This window comes from Scyliorhinus canicula, chromosome 25 (genome assembly GCF_902713615.1).
Source record: "Scyliorhinus canicula chromosome 25, sScyCan1.1, whole genome shotgun sequence".
NCBI classification, from domain to species: Eukaryota; Metazoa; Chordata; class Chondrichthyes; order Carcharhiniformes; family Scyliorhinidae; genus Scyliorhinus; species Scyliorhinus canicula.
In genome coordinates, this window is record NC_052170.1 from 11484198 (window position 1) to 11501249 (window position 17052).

The window sequence follows — 17052 nt, forward strand, 5'->3', positions numbered from 1 at the left end:
TCTGTGTGTCTGTGTGTCTGTGTGTCTGTGTGTCTGTGTGTCTGTGTGTCTGTGTGTCTGTGTGTCTGTGTGTCTGTGTGTCTGTGTGTCTGTGTCTGTGTGTCTGTGTGTCTGTGTGTCTGTGTGTCTGTGTGTCTGTGTGTCTGTGTGTCTGTGTGTGTGTGTCTGTGTGTGTGTGTGTGTGTGTGTGTGTCTCTGTCTGTGTGTGTGTGTGTGTGTGTGTGTGTCTGTCTGTCTGTCTGTCTGTCTGTGTGTGTGTGTGTCTGTGTCTGTGTGTGAGAATGTAGGTGGGGAAGTTAGAAGGAGGGGGGGTTCGGGAAAGGGGTATTGGGTAGTCAGTTACATTGTCAGTTTAATTATTGCGCATTTAAAATTTACAAACCTTTTGACTGCAGTTAATTGGGCTCAGACACGTTCCTCAGGTGTTTTAAAATAACAGATAATTTCACCTGTGTTGTGTGACGCTGGGTCAAGTGGGGCTGGAATTGACCGCACACTCGTCATAGGCAGAGAATTTACAGTGCAGGAGACCATTCAGCCCATCAAGTCTGCACCAGCCCTTTGAAAGAGCCGAGCCCCCCCCCCCCCCCCCCCCCCCGTAACCCCACCCAACCCCTTTGGACACTAAGGGGCAATTTAGCATGAGCAATCCACTTAACTGTGCAAGGTCTTACCAGCAAATGTACACCGAAGGGTGGGTAACAGTCTAAAACCCCTCGGTCTGGATCACGTCAGGCTCACGGTGTTCCCGGAATTTCTCTCTCTGTGGTGTTGTTCTGGAAATGACTTCGTTCAAAACCACAATGCTTGTAATTTTAACAGGGACTGGTTTAGCTCACCAGGCTAAATTTTAAAGCAGACCAAGCAGGCCAGCAGCACGGTTCGATTCCCGTACCAGCCTCCCCGGACAGGCGCCGGAATGTGGCGACTAGGGGCTTTTCACAGTAACTTCATTGAAGCCTACTCGTGACAATAAGCCATTTTCATTTTCATTTCACTAACACTCCAACGTACAAAAGTATTGAAAGAAACATCTCTATGTAAATAGTTACAAAAGAATTGTAAAGCAAACGGGGAAATGTGTCGACTGTCATCCCAATTGAATGTAAGAAAGCCGAGTGATTATGTAACTTTGATGGAAAGGTACGGTCACAACGATTCAAAAATGTTCTGTAATGTTTATTAGAGATTTTATGAATGAAGTATATTTTTTGAAAAAAAAAGAATAGGAGATGCTGCTCCTCCAGCTTGCGTTGGGCTTCACGGGAGCATTGCAGCAGTCCGAGGACGAGACATGTGGGCATGAGACCAAGGTGCCGAATTAAAATGGCACGTGACAGGTAGGTGGGGGCCATCGCCAGTGTAGAGGAGACCGGGTTGGGGGCAGGGCTACAGGGGGTCAAATTACGAGAAGAGAGTACACAGATTGCGTTGGAATTTAGATGGTTAAGGGGTGATCTGATCGAAGTATTCAAGATGTTGCGAGGGGAAGGCAGGGTAGACAAACTAGCGCTGCTGGTTGGAGATTCTAAAACTAGGGGGCATAGTCCAAGAAGTAGGGCTTCAGGGGAGATGTCAGGAAGAACTGCTTCACTCAAAGGGAGAGATTTGGAACTCTCTCCCACAAGCAGCGGTTGAAGCTGGAACAGTTGTTACATTTAGAGTACCCAATTCATGTTTTCCAATTAAGGGGCGATTTAGCGCGGCCAATCCACCTAGCCTGCACATCTTTGGGTTGTGGGGGTGAGACCCACGCAGACACGGGGAGAGCGTGCAAACTCCACACGGACAGTGACCCAGAGCTGGGATCTAACCGGGGGCCCTCGGCCCCGTAAGGCAGCAGTGCTAACCACTGCGCCGTTGTGCCCCCCCCCCCCCCCCCCCCCCCCCCCCCCCCAACAGTTGTTAATATTAACCTGAGATGGATAGATTTTTGTTAAGCAAAGTTATTAAAGGATATGGGTCAAAGGCAGGTGTATGGAGATAGGCCACAGGTCAGCCATGATCTCATTGAATGGCGGGACAGGCTCGAGGGGCTGAATGGCCTACTCCTCTCTCTACTAATACAGAAAACTTGCAATGTAGATCATTTTCTGCTGCACCTTAAACTTGGTCAGAGATTATCTCTTCCCAGCCCCCCCCCCACTCCAACCAAACATCAATATGCCCAAAAGGAAACTGCAGCACGGCAGCATATTCACTTCAACGCTCCTGTTCCAGTTCCTCAACTCTAATGGGTGGACTGGCCAGAAAGAGAAAAAAAAAAGAGAATTCAAGTTTTCAGAACTTTTTCAAGCTCTGGGGACCCACGGACGCTCTCGTGGCCTCTCAGGGAGAGATCTTCTCACCCCGTGGGACGTTTCGGGGACACGCCCTGCCTTGAATACAAAGCAGCTGACAGACTTTTGAAAAACACATTCTGGAGGTACATTACCCGATCAAACTCTCCACCTCCTTCAGCGATTTCTCGGCTTCGGAGAACTCGTTCCGCGCATTTTCGGCGGCTGTAAATAGGAGGAGGTGCAGTTAGCCAGGGAGCAGGGTTAATACAGCATTGCACAGCAGTCAAAGAAGCATGGCACAACTTCTGTTGTGACAGTAGAGGTGTGACGTATTTGGAATTTATTGGTCAATGCAGGAGGAGGCCATTCGGCCCATCGGATCTACACCGCCCCTCTGAAAGAGCACCCTACCTTGATCCACTCCACCCTCACCCCCTAACCCTACTTTTGGACACTAAGGGGTCACTTAGAGTGGCCAATCCACCTAACCTGCACTTCTTTCGACTGTGGGAGTAAACCCATGCAGACACGGGGAGAAAGTGCAAACTCATTAGAACACAAGATATAGGAGCAGGAGTAGGCTACGAGCCTGCCCCTACTTTTCACATGATCCTGGCTGATCTAGGCTGGCCTCAACCCTTTTTCTGTGCCATAGCCCCTGGGAGCCCTCTATTCCTCGATCTATCAAATATTTATCCAGCTCCACTTTAAATACTTCTCATGATTCAGCCTCCTCCACCCACCGGGGCAAAGAATCCCAGAGATCCACCACCCTCTGCGATAAGAAATTTCTACGCCCCTCATGTTTTCAATGACCAGCCCTTTATCTCGTAGGTATGTCCCCTCGTTTTGAGACTCTCCCACCTGGTGAAAACATCTCACCATCTACCCTGTCGAGCCTCCTCAGGACTTTGTACGCAGCAGTGTAAAAAAGCAAGCCACATGTCCGACAGCAGCCCCTCCACTCCTTAAAAACGGAAGCGGCCTTTCTAACGAAACCGCCTCTCCGGAAAGCTGAAATCATTTACGTGCGATCAGGTTGGTGCATGGTCAGCTCACGGGACAGCTCCTAGGAATACGCTGCATAGCTGCATGCGGGGAGGAGGGGGGGAGAGACAGTGAATTCTTTAACGGAGCTGAGATTACCCAGCACCAGTGTGGAACGGCTACACATATGCCAGCAACTCTCCAACAGTCATCCTCCACCTCATGCAAAGCATTCTGCTCAATTTCCATCAGTCGCAAAACATTTACATAGCCTCGCCTGTTGCTGCGTTAATCGGATGGGATATTAAATGGAAGACCCATCTGCCTGCTCAGTATCGCACTGTCTGAAGAGGAGCAAGGCAGATTTCCTACTGTTTCGACAAAAAAAGCATCAATCAACGTCATTCATTATAGATCTCATTGTAGTTCATTGGCCGGCCTATTAATCTAGAAGTGACGACACATCCCAGGTCATTTTTGCTGGCTGTGTTGCTTAACGTCCCGAGATGTGCCACGCAAACGCTTCCTTCTTAATTAGTAACCGCATTTCTGCGCTCCAAATCAGAGCCTACGCGACTGGGAAATAGCCTCCAGCGTCTTCCTCTCTCCTCCGTCCACACCGGGTCTGCCTCTCTCATCTATCTCGACCGTCTAGCGGATCAGAAGGGGGGGGTATAAATCGAGGGTTGCACGGTGGCACAGTGGCCAGCACTGCAGCCTCCCGGTGCCGAGGTCCCAGGGTCCATCCCGTCTCTGGATCACTGTCTGTGTGGAGTTTGCACATTCGCCCCGTGTCTGCGTGGGATTCACCCCCACAACCCAAAGATGTGCAGGCTGGGTGGATTGGCCACGCTAAATTGCTCCTTAATTGAAAAAAAACTAAAAAAAAACATAATCAGGTGCACTGAGGCACAAATTGGTCATTCCACAATTTTAGGTTACTGGCTGTCATGCTGGATCAAGGAAATGGAGGTGTGGTTAAGGATTACGAGAGCACTCCCTCGGTGATGTGCTGGATAATGGTGACCCCTAGTGCGGAAAGGAGGGACTGAAGGCAGAGAATTTCCGGTTGAATTCCCGGTTTGGGTTGACGAGATGGCCCATTCCGACCATGGCCAAGTTTATGTTACCCCAACACGAGGGCAGTACGGTGGCGCAGTGGTTAGCACTGTTGCCTAACGGTGCTGAGGTCCCAGGTTCCATCCCGGCTCTGGGTCACTGTCCGTGTGGAGTTTGCACATTCTCCCCGTGTCTGCGTGGGTTTTGCCCCACAACCCAAAGATGTGCAGGATAGGTGGATTGGCCATGCTAAATTGCCCCTTAATTGGAAAAAATGAATTGGATACTCTAAATTATTTTTAAAAGGTTACCCCAGCACTCACGAGCTGAAAAAAGGCGAGCCGAGTCATCAGCCAGGGAGGGGTTTTCTACGGAGTGGGATCACGGAAAAGACCCAGCTTTGGGTACAGTACAACACCTCCAACTACCCAACTTTCCACTGGCATTCGATGGGCTAGTAAATGAAGAATGGCGGCGTGGGCTCAGCAAGCGTTGGGGCGTTTGTGACGGGGAAGACAGGAAGCTGGCAGCAAAATAGAAAATCGCAACTCAAGGGCGAGTCACTTGGCGCCCAAATAATATAGCACCTTTGACCTCAAAACATTCCAAAGAACAAGAACAAAGAAAAGTACAGCACAGGAACAGGCCCTTCGGCCCTCCAAGCCCGTTCCAACCATGCTGCCCGACTAAACTACAATCTTCTACACTTCCTGGGTCCATATCCCTCTATTCCCATCCTATTCATGTATTTGTCAAGATGCCCCTTAAACGTCACTATCGTCCCGGCTTCCACCACCTCCTCCGGCAGCGAGTTCCAGGCACCCACTACCCTCGGTGTAAAAGAAACTTGCCTTGTACATCTCCTCTAAACTTTGCCCCTTGCACTTTACACCTATGCCCCCTAGTAATTGACCCCTCTACCCTGGGAAAAAGCTTCTGACTATCCACTTTGTCTATGCCCCTCATAATTTTGTAGACCTCTATCAGGTCACCCCTCAACCTCCTTCGTTCCAGTGAGAACAAAACAAGTTTATTTAACTGCTCCTCATAGCTAATGCCCTCCATACCAGGCAAAATCCTGGTAAATCTCTTCTGCACCCTCGCTAAAGCCTCCACATCCTTCTGGTAGTGTGGCGACCAGAATTGAACACTATACTCCAAGTGTGGCCTAACTAAGGTTCTATACAGCTGCAACATGACTTGCCAATTCTTATACTCAATGCCCTGGCCAATGAGTATGCCTTCTTGACTACCTTCTCCACCTGTATTGCCCCTTTCAGTGACCTGTGGACCTGTACACCTAGATCTCTCTGACTGTCAATACATTTGAGGGTTCGACCATTCACTGTATATTCCCTACCTGTATTAGACCTTCCAAAATGTATTACCTCACATTTGTCCGGATTAAACTCCATCTGCCATCTCTCCGCCCAAGTCTCCAAACGATCTAAATCCTGCTGTATCCTCTTGACAGTCCTCATCGCTATCCGCAAAGGTCCCAGCACTGATCCCTGCGGAACACCACTAGACACAGCCCTCCAATCAGAAAAGCACCCTTCCATTGCTACTCTCTGCCTTGTGACCTAGCCAGTTCTGTATCCATCTTGCCAGCTCACCTCTGATGCCGTGAGACTTCACCTTTTGTACCAGTCTACCATGAGGGATCTTGTCAAAGTCCTTACTGAGGGGCTGGTTTAGCTCACTGGGCTAAATCACTGGCTTTTAAAGCAGACCAAGCAGGCCAGCAGCACGGTTCGATTCCTGTACCAGCCTCCCCGGACAGGAGCCGGAATGTGGCGACTAGGGGCTTTTCACAGTAACTTCATTGAAGCCTACTCGTGACAATAAGCAATTTTCTTTTTCTTTCTGTAGACAACATCCACTGCCCTACCTGCGTCAATTATCTTTGTGACCTCCTCGAAAAACTCTATCAAGTTAGTGAGACACGACCTCCCCTTCACAAAACCGTGCTGCCGAGGGGCATAATTCCAAGAGCCGATCGATTGTGTTTGAAACACCATCGCTGTACGGTAGACAAATGTAGCTGTGGAAAATTACCAGTCAATCTGTTTTTGATGATGTGTGTGGATGTGGAGTGGGGAGGGGGGGGGGGGGGGGGGGGGGGGGGGGGGGGTTATCCCCGTGTGTCTGCGTGGGTTTCCTCCGGGTGCTCCGGTTTCCTCCTACAATCCAAAGATGTGCAGGTTAGGTGGATTGGCCATGATCAATTGCCATCAAGTGTCCAAAATTGCTCTTAGTGTTGGGTGGGGTTACTGGGATAGGGCGGCAGTGTGGGCTTGGGTAGAGTGTTCTTTCCCAGAGCCGGTGCAGACTCAATGGGCCGAATGGCCTCCTTCTGCACTGTAAATTCTATGATTCTACGAACCCCCCCCCCAACCCTGTCTGCATTTACCCGCAGGCCAACAGGCAAGCTTCAACCAGAGTCAAAGCAAGGTGGTGCTCGGTGAGGATAACGAGAGTGGTGAGCGGCAATCACACAGCAAACAGACAAATCGGACGGGATGGGGAGGACCGGGATCGTTCCACAAAACAAAAACTCAGCGGCGGAGGGGGTTAAACAAAAAAAAAAAAAAGAGGAAAATCTCTCTCTCACTCTCTCTTAAATGGGTCTCAAGTGTGTAGCTGCACGCCCACAGCGGGGCCAGGCTCCAGCACGATGTGGCGCCACAAAGACTGCAGCCTTGAGCCGAGAGCCAGCAATTTAGATTGGAAAATGCTGTATTATCCTCACAGCAGGAACCCACACCTGCTGTCCTCTGAGACAATGACATCAGCTCCAGGCAGGCTGACACAGCCACTTGCACAAGCCCCATCCTCTCTTCTGGGAGCACAGCTACTCCATATTTCAGGACGATCAATTTTTCTTTTTGGGTAGGACGGTGGTGGTTGGGGGGGGGGGGGGCGTACAGGAAAAGAAATGTGAGCAAAATAAACCCACGCCAAATCCCATTCCCGCTGATGAAAATCGTGCACATGAGCGGAATGGTTAGAGAGGGGAAGAGGGCAAAAAAAAAACGCAACAAAACGTTGCGCCGACCAGGAACAGGACTGAAGTCAATCATTAAAAGGGTTATCGTGAGCATATTATGTTTCAGGGGCCGGCTGGCTGCCAGTAAAGCGACAGATTGATGGGTCTCACCCTGGGTCAGAATTTCAAGAGAAAGGGATGGGGGAACAGAAACAGGTCAAGATACAACACTAATTTCGCTGCTCGACAGGAAGAGACTAAATGCATCGAGGTCTTCCGTGATTGACAATTTTAGGGTTTCTTTCTCCCTCGGGCTTTTCCAACTATAACCCTCGCTACGGGGCGAGCTCCTTTCTCCGACAAATTGGGAGCGCGCAGGCGGAGATGGGCCTCACCACACGCTGCCAAGAAGGTGAAGGAGGAAGAGACCAGGTGTGACTCAGAAGTGCACAGTGATGAAAAAAAAAAAATCACACAGCTACAATTACGGAGGGAACGCACGAGCCTCGGAAAAGGCAGACGCAGACCATCTGCCGGTCCTGCGTCCCTCCGTCGCAGCATCGGGCCACACAGTGAACAATATCGCGCTGAGACCCCGCTCATTTCACAAGTCTGGTCACTCTTCTCTGCTGTGTTTTGGGTAACTTTACTTCATTTTCACGTAGCGCCATAGAATTCCGATAACGCAGAAGGAGGCCACTCAGCCCGTCGAGCCTACACCAGCCTGCTGAAAAAACACCCTGTCCCTGCAACTCCATCTGCCCATTGGTCAGTTCAGCACGGCCAATCTACCTAACCTGCTCATTCACCTGAGGAAGGAGCTGCGCTCCGAAAGCTAGTGTTTGAAACAAACCTGTTGGACTTTAACCTGGTGTTGTAAGACTTCTTACTGTGCTCACCCCGGTCCAACGCCGGCATCTCCACATCTTTGGACTGTGGGAGGAAACTGGAGCTCCCGGAGGGAACCCACACAGGCACGGGGAGAACATGCAGACTCCGCACAGTCACCCGAGACGGAATCAAAGCCAGGTCCCTGGTGCTGTGAGGAACCAGTGCTAACCACTGCGCCTCCGTGCTGCCCATACTCCACCCTACCCTCGTAACCCCACCTACCTTTTTGACAATAAGGGGCAATTTAGCATGGCCGATCCACCTAACCTACACATCTTTGGACTGTGGGAAGAAACGGGAGCACCCGGAGGAAACCCACGTGGACAAGGGGGAGAACCTGCAAACTCCACGCAGACAGTCACCCGAGGCCTGGAATCGAAGCCGGGTCCCCGGTGCTGTGAGGCAGTAGTGCTAACCACTGCGCCGATGCTTCTGTGTTCTTGTTCTATCTTCTCAACTCACTTTGAATTAATAACCTGGGTTTGATCCTCGCTCCCTCTGCCTTCAAGAGCGGCATCTGGCCTCCTTTCAGCACAAGCCTTCCCGGGACTTCTTTTGGCTACCGATTCGTGCAAGGTGCCACACATAGAACAGTACAGCACAGAACAGGCCCTTCGGCCCTCGATGTTGTGCCGAGCAATGATCACCCTACTCAAACCCACGTATCCACCCTATACCCGTAACCCCAAACCCCCCCCCTTAACCTTACTTTTTGGGCCTCTTTTCTTTCCACCTGAAAATCATTTTCCATTACACGCGGGAGAACTGAGAGAAACCAAACAGATATTTCACAGGGCAAACAGGCTCGGAGCAGAAAGAAAAACTGACTCCTTCTGTCAAGTCTCTCATGTTCCTGGATCAAAAAAAAAATGATTCAGATCAGCTCATTTTGTAGTTTCAGGCCTGGGGACATCAAGCAGAAAAGGGACAGGGCAAAAAAAAATTTTTTAATTTTTATTCTTTTTATTCTTTTTAAATCCTCTCCTGTTTGTCAGATGGATTGGTATCCAGCGGACTGCTCCGCGGAATCTAGGTCACTAGACGCCAATCTGAAACTACTCTGGTACAAGGAGAAGGGCTGGCAGAAAGCTGCTGGCTCAGCCCTGACCACGCCGCCCCCCCCCCCGCATCCTTTGATGTGTTTAAAACCGAAAGAAAGAAGAAGATAAAGCAAGAGAGCAGATTATTTTTAAAAGAGGGAAAGTGCCAGCGGTTTTGATTCCGCAGCGGCAGCTTTGCCGACAGGGAACGCCGAAGCCCGCACAGTGGACCTTTTCCCTATCCTGACCTCCAGGAACAGGAATGTGCTCAGCGAAGAAATCAAATCGGCGAAGAAAGGGCCGAAAGCTGCAGAGTTCTCATTCTGCGCTCTCTTCGCGCAATGTCAAGATTTGGAAAGCGGAATCTTCGACGAGTGTCATCTGCGGGATTGGTGACAAGGGCCGTCGGAGGTTTCTTTGCTCCGTGCGATTTTGACAAAGGTTGATCCCATATAATCACATTTACATGATCGCTGCAATCGTTACCTAACATAGAGGGGCCTGTGCAATAAAGGACCGCCATTGTATAATTATTCGCTGCCTCGAAGCTGCCGGGCCGCATGTCTGACATCCAGAGGTTTCCTCCGACTAAAAACACTGGGATGGCCAAAGCCACTGGGGTTGGTCCCAGCCATGAACCTTGCTCCCCAGCTGCCAACTCCAACCTTCTCCTCTTCTCCCTGGCAACAACCTGCGACTGAGCCAGACCCGTTTGCGGTCTTATGTCGCATTTGACCGTCTTGCGTGGAGTTTGCACGTTCTTCCTCCCCGTGTCTGCGTGGGTTTCCTCCGGGTGCTCCGGTTACCTCCCACAGTCCCAAAGATGTGCGGGTTAGGCGGATTGGCTGCGGTCAATTGCCCCTCAGTGTCCGACGGCTAGGTGGGGTTCACCACACAAGACCGCAGCGGACAAAGAAGGCCGCTCAGCTCTGCATCTCCAGGACAATTAGGGATGGGAAAATAATCGCTGGCACCCTCGCTCCACGGATGGAAGAAAGTTGGACAGCAGGTGGGTTCCCAAAACCTGCAATATTCCCTCGTAAGCAAGTTTCAAACAAGTAACGACAGTATAAAATAAAGGCAGAAACTCTAAAAGGAGGTGTAGGAACAGAGGGATATTGGTTTGTAAATACATAGGTTATGGAGGATGACAGGGCAGGTTGAGAGAGCAGCTAATAAAGCAAATAGTATCTTGAGCTTTATCAACAAGGGCATTGAGTACAAGAGTAAAGAGGTCATATTGACACTAGATAGGCCTCAGCTGGAGTCTGCGTCCAGTTCAGGGGGGCATACTGGAGGAAGGTTGTGAAGACACTGGAAAGAATAGAGAGGAGATTCACAAGAATGGTTCCAGCAATAAACAACTGGAGCTATGAGGATGGATCAGAGAGGTTGGGACTGTTTTCCTTAGAGGAAAGGAGGCCGAGAGAAGGCCTGATGGAGGTATTCAAAATCCCGAGGAGTGTTGACAGGCTACGCAGTGAGAAACCGATCCCACTCGAGTGTCCCGGCCCTGGGTCGCTGTCTGTGTGGAGTCTGCGCGCTCTTCCTCCCCGTGTCTGTGTGGGTTTCCTCCGGGTGCTCCGGTTACCTCCCACAGTCCCAAAGATGTGTGGGTTAGGCGGATTGGCTGCGGTCAATTGCCCCTCAGTGTCCGACGGCTAGGTGGGGTTCACCACACAAGACTGCAGCGGTGATCTGGTTTCCTCCCACAGTCCAAAGATGTATGGTTTGGGTGGATTGGCCATGATAAAAATTACCCCTTAGTGGCAAAAAGGATAGGTGCGGTTACAGGAATAGAGTGGGCTTAAGTGTGTTCTTTCCGAGGTCTGGTGCAGACCGGATGGGCCGAATGGCCTCCTTCGGCACTGTAAATTCTATGATATCCCTCGCCCAAAGAGCAGCTTAGCTGGGCTGTATTCTAGGATCAGGTTTCAGCCCAACGAGCAGGTCTCAACCTGCGGAAGCCCTGGTTTTGTTTTGCCTTGTGTAAACAAGCATCAGACACCCCAATGAATTAACTGGCGACGCACCTGAAAGAATCCTAAAGAGCAAGGGAGCTGTAAGTGAAGCAGCACTGCACCTGCTCCCTACCCAGTCTGTTGGTCACTTACCGCAGGTGTAACTAAACCGTGGAGACAAGTTGCAGCTTCCCTGAGGTGACCCTGTGGGCTTTCCACCTTGTGTTTCGTTGCTATAATTGCAGGGGACGTGCCCCCATGGACAATGACACTTAATTTTTGATGAATTGTCAGTTCTCGTCTAAATCGCAGCTGTGAGTATTACTGCCCAATGGGGATTTTTTTTTTGTAAGAAAGGTATTGCTTTCAGTTCCGTCTAAACCAAGTTGTTTTTTGAAACAGTCAAAATGTTTCCTGAACAGCCCAGTGAATGCATAGAATTACCATAGAATTTACATTGCAGAAGGAGGCCATTTGGCCCATTGAGTCTGCACCAGCCCTTGGAAAGAGCACTCCACTTAAGCCCACGCCTCCACTCTATCCCTGTAACACCAGAATCAGGCAGCTCCATTGTGTGATCTTAGCCAGAGCTACGGAGCTCAGCCCATGCAACTGGCATCAGTACCAGTGGACCGAAGGAGGGTGAGAGCATGAGATGGGGGGGGGGGGGGAATGAGAGAGAGGGGGAGCACGGAGGAGAGGAGAGGGAGGGGGGGGGAACGTAGGGGAGCAGGAAGCGAGATGGGGGGGTGCGTGAGGGGGAGAGGACGGGTGAGGGGAGGAGAGAGAGAGAGGGGAAGGAGGTGGGCACACAAGGGGGTGAGGGAGGGGGGCACGCAGGGGCGGTGAAGAGAGAGGGGGACACGCGAGGGGGAAGAAAGGGAGGGGGCGTGCAAGGTGGGGGAGAGAGGAAGGGGGTGTGTGAGGGGGCGGGCACGAGGGGGCGGGAGATGGAGGACGAGAGCATGTGGTGGGGGGGGGGAAAGAGAGAGAGAGCGAGAGAGAGAGAGAGAAAAAGAGAGAGAGAGAGAGAGAGAGAGAGAGAAAGAGAAAGAGAGAGAGAGAGAGAGAGCGATTGATTATTCAATAAACCCAAGTGCGTGTGGAGATTCAGTGAGCGCAGGTTGGGCTCAGCTGCGATGCCTCCAGCAGTTGAATAACCTGCTGTTAATGATTGGATCGACTGTATATAAGAAAGGCTATTATAAAGCTGCTATTAGCTATGAAACCATCCCACAGCAGGGGATGGCAGGAGAGAAGCAGAGAAATATCAAGAAAAAAAGACTGTATTACACCAGTCCCAAAGCACCAAACCTTAGAAGAATGAGAGGTAACCTCATTAAAACGTATCGAACTTTAAGGGGCCTGACAGGGTAGACGGTGAGAAAATGCTGCCCCCTGGCCGGGGAATGTAGAACACGTGACCACAGTCCCAGAGTGGGGGAATTGACTAATTCAGACCTGGACGATGGGAGGTTTTACCATTTGAAAAGGTTGTCCATCTCTGGAGCTCTCCAACCTAGCGAACAGCTGCAAAATCGAGCCGATACAAGGTACTAAGGGGAGATGGGACGATGCGAGGAGCTGGAGCCCAGGTAGAAAAACAAGCATGTTGCTGAATGCTGGAGCTGGATCGAAGGGTCCAATAGCCTGCTCCTGCGTCTTGGGTCACGTACAAAATAATTGCCGGAACCTCCATACTTGGTCCATATTTATTGAACCAAGTGACCTCCTCCTGGGTCACATGCGGAGCTACGATTTGTCACCTATCCGTCATCTGCCTAAGCACACTGGGCTAAATCGCTGGCTTTGAAAGCAGACCAAGGCAGGCCAGCAGCACGGTTCAATTCCTGTACCAGCCTCCCCGAACAGGCGGTGGAATGTGGCGACTAGGGGCTTTTCACAGTAACTTTATTGAAGCCTACTCATGACAATAGCGATTTTCATTTCATTCATTCACTTTTGACTGGATCCTTGCAAGAGGGAAAACCTCATGTTCTGCACCGATGCACTCTACTGGCCTTTATTCGACACTTCAGTATCCCATAGAAAGCATCCTATCTGGCTGCATCACAGCCTGGTATGGCAACTGCTCGGCCCAGGACCGCAAGAAACTTCAGAGAGTCGTGAATACCGCCCAGTCCATCACACGAACCTGCCTCCCATTCATTAACTCCATCTACACCTCCCGCTGCCTGGGGAAAGCGGGCAGCATAATCAAAGACCCCTCCCACCCAGCTTACTCACTCTTCCAACTTCTTCCATCGGGCAGGAGGTACAGAAGTCTGAGAACACGCACGAACAGACTCAAAAACAGCTTCTTCCCCACTGTCACCAGACTCCTAAACGACCCTCTTGTGGACTGACCTAATTAACACTACACCACTGTATGCTTCATCCGATGTCGGTGCTTATGTAGTTACATTGTGTACCTAGTGTTGCCCTATTATGTATTTTCTTTTCTTCCCATGTACTTAATGATCTGTTGAGCTGCTCGCAGAAAAATACTTTTCACTGTACCTCAGTACACGTGACAATAAACAAATCCAATCCAGTCCAATCCCTCTTCAGTACGCAAACTGCAATTTGGTGAACTCTCAGAGACCCAGCAAGTTCCACTGTTTACTAAAATTTCGTATGGGTAACGATTGGGGTTCCACGTTAAAACAGGCAAGTTTCGTCACTTGCATTTTATGAACTTCTCACCATCCTACAGATCTTGGAAGATATTACTGTTTGTCGCCATGCAGACAGGGAAATGGGCCCTCCGCCTGAATGACCTCAACATCGCTAAAGATGCCTTTTCACACTGCCCAGGATAATTTCGAGTACAGCCTTCAAACATTTCATAGATTTCATAGAACATACAGTGCAGAAGGAGGCCATTCGGCCCATCAAGTCTGCACCAGCCCTTACAAAGAGAACCCGACTCAAGCCCACATATCTACCCTATCCCCCTAATCCCCACTTAACCTTGTTGGACACTAAGGGGCAATTTAGTACGGCCAATTCACCTAACCCGCACATCTTTGGACCGTGGGAGGAAACCTGAGCACCCGGAGGAAACCCACTCATGATTGACGGTAACATTGACGGGAAACATATCTCATTATAGCACCCACTTCTTAGCCTGATAACCCAAGAGTAAATGAGGCCGTCCCAAATCTCAGGAGAGGTCAAGTCACCATACCCCTGGGCGCCAGATTTGGTCTCTTACTTTTAATTTTCTCCGACTCAGCCGGGACAGTGAAAGACTATAGCTGTAATTTGGCCACACGACCGGTGACGGTCACATGCGCACTGTACCCCGGTGAGAGGGCCAATACCAAAAAAAGATGAAGAGAAAAACTGCGGGAAAACTACAGAGGGGCAGCACGGTGGCACTGCTGCCTCACAGCGCCAGGGACCCGGGTTCAATCCCGGCCTCGGGTGACTATATGTGTGGAGGCTGCACGTTCTAAATCAGCCGCTTGTTAGATTCAAAGCTGCTCGTAGCAGCAAAAGAAAAAGACCCCCAAAAAAATAGCATACCGTCAATCAGCGCTTGCGTCTCGTCATCGTAGGCCGGCATTTTCTCTTCACCTGTATCTTGCTTTTCCGGTAAATAGGAGTTTGGCTGGTCCAAAAGAAAAACAAAGAAAAGGATCGTTACTTGTCCAAGAGAGACGAACTGGGACAACATGTTCGATGTGGGCAGAGTTCAATAGCCAAGTTGTATTTAGAGGCTGGAGTGGGCCCAACAGTACACCAGACACTGGCAGGCACCCAATCTTAAGACGGAGTTAGGCCACTGGGTGGTCCAGTGGGAGGCGCATTTTTCATATGTATTTAAGAAGCGAGTAAAATTAAACATTTTTTTTAAAAAGTGCAGTGGGTTTTCAAAACTACTTGGAAATACAGTATCAAAATCAGATGATGCATTTAACATGTCCCTCAAATCAACATCGGACAGCGTATTAACCTGGTACATGCAATTTCTTTTTAAATTTAGACTACCCAATTCTTTTTTCCTAATTAAGGGGCGGCACGGTAGCAGAGTGGCTAGCACTGGTGCTTCACAGCTCCAGGGTCCCAGGTTCGATTCCGGCTTGGGTCACTGTCTGTGCGGAGTCTGCACGTTCTCCCCGTGTCTGCGTGGGTTTCCTCCGGGTGCTCCGGTTTCCTCCCACCAGTCCCGAAAGGCGTGCTCGTTAGGTAATTTGGACATTCTGAATTCTCCCTCTGCGTACCCGAACAGGCACTGGAATGTGGCGACTAGGGGCTTTTCACAGTAACTTCACTGCAGTGTTAATGTAAGCCTACTTGTGACAATAAAGATTATTATCTGTTTCAGATGATTATTATTTAGCGTGGCCAACTCACCTAACTTGCACATCTTTGGGCTGTGGGGGTGAAACCCACACAGGCACGGGGAGAATGTGCAAACTCCACACGGACAGTAACCCGCAGCCGGGATCGAACTGGCACATTTACTTAATGTACTTTTATTGGGGGTGGGGGGGGACGACACATTAATAGGTAACGATGAAGACCTGAGACAGCACCTCCTTCTGCAGCACCGAGGTTACACTGATGTTGCTCGACACACAAGCTGACGGGAATCAAACTCGGGAACCAACGAGCTGCGTGGTTCAATTATTCTCCGGGCAAGCTTGCCGAGAGCAGAAACTGGCAACACTGCTGTCGAAAATTAATATCGCAAACTATAAACGTGCCACAATCGCCAGCACCCTCCACGCTCACCCGGATTAATGAATGATAGACAACAGCGAGAATTCTTAATTAAAAAGCAGCAAGAGATAATGATTAGTCTGCTGAAATATAATCTTCCCACCCCCTCCCCCTTTCAAGTGACATGTACAGAAGTCAGATTTGCAATAGTTTGAGTATCTGGACTACAGATAAATCACAGATTTGAGATTTAACGGAATGAAACCAGGGGGTTAAAAGCGATGGTGCACACTCAATATTAATTGTCCCAGGGAGCCACTGCTTTTTCATGCTGTTCTTAGATAGAATCTTTCTTCTCCCTTGTTTTCATAGAATCATGGAATTTACAGTACAGGAGGCCATTCAGCCCATCGGGTCTGCACCGGCCCTTGGAAAGAACACCCTACTCAAGCCACACTTCCACCCTAACCCAGTAACCCCCCACCCAATCTTTCTTGGACACCAAGGGCAATTTATCACGGCCAATCCACCTAACCTGCACATCTTTGGACTGTGGGAGGAAACCGGAGCATTCGGAGGAAACCCCACGCAGACACGGGGGAGAACGTGCAGACTCCGCACACAGACAGTCACCCGAGGCCGGAATCGGACCTGGGACCCTGGAGCTGTGAAGCAACTGTACTAACCACTGTGCTGCCCAATTGTGCCTCCAATTCTGAAGGTGCCGACTCATACCGACATACAGGTGTCTGCTGCCTGCCGATGCATTGCCCTGGCCGGCATTCTTAGCACGGGAGTCTAAGTGGGCTGTCTGAGCATCGAGGGGATCGCTGCCCAGTCCAACCTGGCTCTGGCCTGATTTTTTTTTTTTCCCCCTCACGGCTGCACCTTCCAACACCCTGGGCGACGACGAGGATTCACGAGGGGTGTTCCCGACCGAGTCGCTTACGCCCAAGAAGCCACCCCAATCACTTCACGGAACGGAAATCCATTCAAATTACCGCAGACGTGTGACTGAAGCGGGAACTGTCTGCTCCGCGGGGCGTCGCGCTTACCAAAAAAGGGCATCAGGAAAGCCTTTACTTGCCCATTTACACGTAGGTTTTAATTTGTTACGGGCAGCACGGTGGCGCAGTGGTTAGCACTACTGCCTCACGGCACCGAGGTGCCAG

The 17052-nt window shown here is 50.3% G+C and overlaps 1 protein-coding gene across 1 annotated transcript in view; it reads right to left on the reverse strand.

Annotated features, from left to right (window-relative positions):
* prkcsh (protein kinase C substrate 80K-H) overlaps window positions 1-17052 on the reverse strand; it is a 71598-nt gene that overhangs the window by 12331 nt on the left and 42215 nt on the right. Inside the window, exons 11-12 of the mRNA XM_038784587.1 lie at window positions 14741-14825; window positions 2435-2504 (exon numbers count right to left, since the gene is read on the reverse strand). Coding sequence (XP_038640515.1) covers window positions 2435-2504; window positions 14741-14825 — 155 coding nt within the window. The remainder of the gene's footprint in view (window positions 1-2434; window positions 2505-14740; window positions 14826-17052) is intronic.